The sequence below is a fragment of the Micrasema longulum genome, unplaced genomic scaffold (genome assembly GCF_059751315.1).
Source record: "Micrasema longulum isolate JH-2025_06_02 unplaced genomic scaffold, ASM5975131v1 h1tg002098l, whole genome shotgun sequence".
Taxonomy (NCBI): domain Eukaryota; kingdom Metazoa; phylum Arthropoda; class Insecta; order Trichoptera; family Brachycentridae; genus Micrasema; species Micrasema longulum.
Window position 1 is genome coordinate 10,899 of NW_028279265.1, and position 4,894 is coordinate 15,792.

The 4,894-nt window shown below is 29.6% G+C and overlaps 1 protein-coding gene across 1 annotated transcript; it reads left to right on the forward strand.

Annotated features, from left to right (window-relative positions):
- Nucleotides 1–3,528: 3,528 nt before the first annotated feature.
- Nucleotides 3,529–4,224, forward strand: LOC148273041 (uncharacterized; the record flags this gene model as incomplete). Its single annotated transcript, XM_088239231.1, has 1 exon — nt 3,529–4,224. A coding segment is annotated over exon 1 (249 nt), but the record flags the coding sequence as incomplete, so codon positions are not given.
- Between the last annotated feature and the right edge of the window lie 670 nt (nt 4,225–4,894).

Consider the following 4,894-nt stretch of genomic DNA (forward strand, 5'->3'; position numbering starts at 1 on the left):
TGGATTACAACAATCTCAAATCTCGTCGTCAAGTTTTTCCTGGAAAACATTTACATATATAAGCTGATTTCTGGAAGTATACATAATCCAAATATATTTGAAGAGATCAGTTTGTATGTCCCCAATAATTATACTAGAGCGAGATCTCATCCACTGTTTTACGCACCCAGAAGCCGTACAACTGCAAGTCAAAATTTGTCATATTATAAGGCCATTAGCTTGCTGAATAAGGCTACTGCGGATAAAATGGATCTATTTTTCTGTACATATCGGCAGTCAAGCAGCTGTCTGCTTTCTATTTATTAACTTGTAACTTTTTTTATTTTTATTTATTTACACTCTTTATCAAAATACAATGTTACGTTCACTTTACCCAGCTAACAAGGGTACATACCCTGTTCCAAGCTAGGCAATTACATTTTAATATATTATAATAGTTAACAAACTAATAGAGAGCACAGACAAATAAAATATAAACTTACTCGTTTACACATTTTGATACATATACATACACACATACACATATATATATTATATATATATATATATATATATATATATATATATATATATATATTTATACACACATATATACACACACACATACATACACCCATGCGCATACACATACATACATTCATAAAAACATAGACAATTTATTTATGTGAAACTTCATGGTTGCCATCTATAAATATATTTTTTCTAATAATTCCTTATTTTTATATTTTATTTTCGACATCTAGTATGAACCTCCAATCCGTGTCATGCATCAACTTTTCTGACTCTCTACGACCAACGTCATGAAAGAGCGAGGTCAACACATTCCGCAACTTGACAACACTTCCGTCTTTTCACGATTCTGGCAAAAGGTTATGGACCTTTTTGCCTACCTAATAGTGTTGTCTCGATGCCAGAACAGTGTTGACTCCTTCACTTAGTATCAGATTCCTATTAGAGTATCTTGTATTATGGTTGTGGTTGACGCTTGGGTAAATGTCTCTGTTTATGTGTGTAACCACTGCCGTTCTCAATATATACTGTTGAATAATATTCAGTACTCTGAATTCTTTGAAGAGCAAGTCACTTGGATAACAAAACGTTTTTTTTTAAATCGCTCCGATTAAAGATTTCTGTGCAATTGCTACAGGTTCAAGGGTGGTTTTTGTGCAACTTATATTTGCTGTCTGCACTACGTAATGGGTTAAACAGAACTGACGACAATTTAAATTTATTGCAACAGAAAGGAAAAACATAAACAGTCTGCAAGCATTTGGACATACTCAAACATTGTTGATCTCTACAAATCATCGAATAAATAAATAATACAATTTTCTGAACAGGACAACAAGGTGTAACGAAAATGTGAACGTGATTTTATTTTATGTTGATAATTATTTTTGTGATCATGTAGTGTGGAGTGTGATTTATGGAGGGATGAGTGTAAAATGTTTTGTTCAATGTGTAATACGAATATACTCGTGGATGTAGTATTTTAAATCATTATTTTTTTTAAGTTGGTAAATATTATTATTATCCATGAGACTCAGCTCCCGTTTATAGCAGAGAGCTGAGTCCTTTTGACTGCGCAGTCATGCGCTAACTGAAGTAAAATTCATTGCGCTTCGTCTAATCCTGTAATAAGGAACTGCGTAAGTCTGTTGGTTCCCATGAGCAGTCGTTGAGTACTGAATTCAAAAGTCCACCCACGCCCACGTGCAAATTGTGATCATAAAATCTCTGTGGAAGCAGTTTGAACGAAACCCACGTGATATAACGAATTTAGCATTTAAATAGATTGACTCGATAGTATTTTAATATTTAATTACTGTGTTGGTAGTAGGTATATTAAATATCAAACAAAGTAGTATATATCAAGGGTAGTAGGTACTTAAATGTATATTTTGTATTGAATATCTAACCAGATTTTAATTTCGGAAAGAATTCCACCTTTGTCACCCGATCCAATAAATTAAAGATCCTTGGACATACCACATAGAAATGACTATAAGCCTATGTTGATTTACCAAAATATAAATTCCCTGACGTATTATAAATAGATAATTATTCCTATACATACTCCATTTTAGATATAGCAAATATTTCGTTACTCTTAATATTTTTTTAAAAAGACAAAACAAATCACTCTTTCACTAAATCAGTATTTTTAAGACATAGAATTTTACAAATATTTTAGATAATTAATAAAGTACAGAAATTCGTTAGCGGAATAAACAGATTTACTATTTATTTACTGACACACTCGTTCCTAGAACTAAAATAGGAACAAAACTTTTGCTAACTTATTTTTTAATCACTGGTCTCTCCAAGTACGTTTCATTTTTTTTTCAACTTATGTTGGTAGTTGGCATTTCAAAGAAAAATTTGTTTTTAATATGACGTTCTGGTTTGTTTATTTGTTCTGAAGCAAAGTTTTGTGGCTCTTTTAAATTATATTTAAGGCAAGTTTAAAATATGTTTCACTAAAACTGCTCAACATAATTTAATTTATTAATCTATATCGTAAGATAATAATACGCTTCATAAATTTTGTCGATTTTTTCAGCCAGTGATCATTAAAAATAAACGACAAATAATTTCACACGCGTAAAATATATTTTTCAATTCAAAATACTGTATTGGCATTGTGATTTTTATATTTTAAATCTCTTTCTTGGGTACACATATACGATTAACATTATTTTGCTTATATGGAAACGTCACTGGTTCATTAGAACAAAGTTTCTTTTGTATACCTCCAATTTATTTCGTATACTACATATATATGTTTCCTTAATAAAATAAAATAATAAATATAACTTACAAATCTGTCTGTCTCAGTCAGTTTTAATCCCAACTAAAATGTTCCTTCTTTAGTTTATCATACCCTCAATTTTAATTCAGAAAATATAATATGTAACATTAACTTAATTAGAATGTAAGTTTAAGTTTACAATTGTAAAGCGCCCTTGAGGTAATTTTACAAACAAATGGCGCTTTATTAATCAACCAAACATAATTATTATTTAAATATTAATAAATAAAAGTAAATCAATTTTTGTTGTCATGAAGATGGTTTGGTTGACTTGAAACATGCTGGCTTGGTTAATTCATCAGTGTTTTTTTTAAATGAATAAGATATGTTTTTTTAAATACTGATTTTAAATCTTTTTTTTTATTAATCAATATATTTCCACAAATGGTACATGTTTTTGTATTCTTATACAAATCTACTTTTATACATCTAGTAAATTTTATAGCTGTAACTCTCAAAAAAAAGACTAGCTCTTGTGCTTGGAGAGTGACTTACACTGTTATAGTTATTTATGTCATTTTATAAAAAAATATACGAGTACATGAAAAAAAAAAAAAAACTTATGGGATATAAAAAGAAAAACAGAAAATAATAATACATTCATACTAATTAAAAAATATTGCAGTTTTTACATGGGTTTAGAAAAAATATTCATTGATATTTTAGTTTTCATAATACATTTTCTTTTTTGTTCTAGGTAAGAAGAGGAACTTTTCTAAAAATCATTAAAAATCTCATTTGATTACAACCAAAATAACAATTTTATTACAGTGTAATTACAAAAAAGTGTTTTAACGTTTAAAAATATTTATTAATAAGGTTGTGTTTTGAAAGTTATTAACCAAAAAAACTCTTCAAATCTTGCAATTTTAAAGCGCAGTAAAAATGTTTTTTAGGATGAAGTGTCTTTTTTAATCAAGATGTCAAAAACAGGAACAAAATCTTTTAAATTTGTTTTTGGACGGTGTAATACAGGATCAAATTGTGAATTATTTTAAAATTTCTTAGAAATGTTTTGAAAGATAATATTAAAAATAATTTTGTTGATGTAATCCATACAACGAATAATGTTTTGATTTTTCGATTGTAAGTGTAAACATTACAAATCAAATGGGTTATGGGTTAATTCGTAAATGATGTGATGAAAATAATTGTGATTTATAATGGGTGATCTTTGGCCCTCCATAGCAGCTTCTACGCTGGCTCCTTACCTGGTTTCCAATAGGAGCCATGAGTCCATGATCAGGGACATCTCCGAGGATGAAGAAGTCCAGGATCTATCGTCGCTCCAACTCTTCGTGGACTACCCCACGCCTCTGCTGAGGTTCGCTTCCGCCTGCTGCATCATCTTCATGATGGTGGGAATACCTGGGAATTTGATAACCATTGTCGCTCTAGCGAGGTGCAAAAAGGTAAGTCAACTTATGTCATTTCAACTACTCAATAGGTTTCGAATAGTGGATGCTTAAAATATTTAAAAAATATATATTTCCTAACATTCGTCTGAAACAAAATACCAATAAATATCAATCATTGAAACCTCCCTTGCAACAAAACTATGACGATATTAGACTTTCTCAGTTAAAACTGACTGGAAATCACCCCAACTTAAGGGTTTTACTCATAAACTTGGTATAAAAATACGCCTAGACGTATTGGTTGAATACGGATGAAAACAACGTCTTTATTCTACCACTATGCCTAGGCGAAACTTTGTTGTAAGTTTATAAGTAAAGCTCACACTGTATTAATTTTTTACTAAAGTTTTATTTTTACCACCACGAAATTATCAGGTTGATGCATTTTTTTACTCACTTTTGTATAAAACGTCATTAATCTTAAAATGGGAATAAAATTCGCAAAATCAGACATCTGTCATTTTCATTAAGATGACAGAATTTAAAATAAACCCTTATTGATAAGTATATAAATAGTTTTTAATTTAAAGGACGTACAAAATATTTTCAAAGAAAAAGTTTATTATTTTCCCAGTAAGGCGATATATCGCCTTGTAAGTAAGTTTAATCTATAAAAAAATGTAACTCATTCTATTTTGTATCTGTCTTTGCTGAAAGAACACAT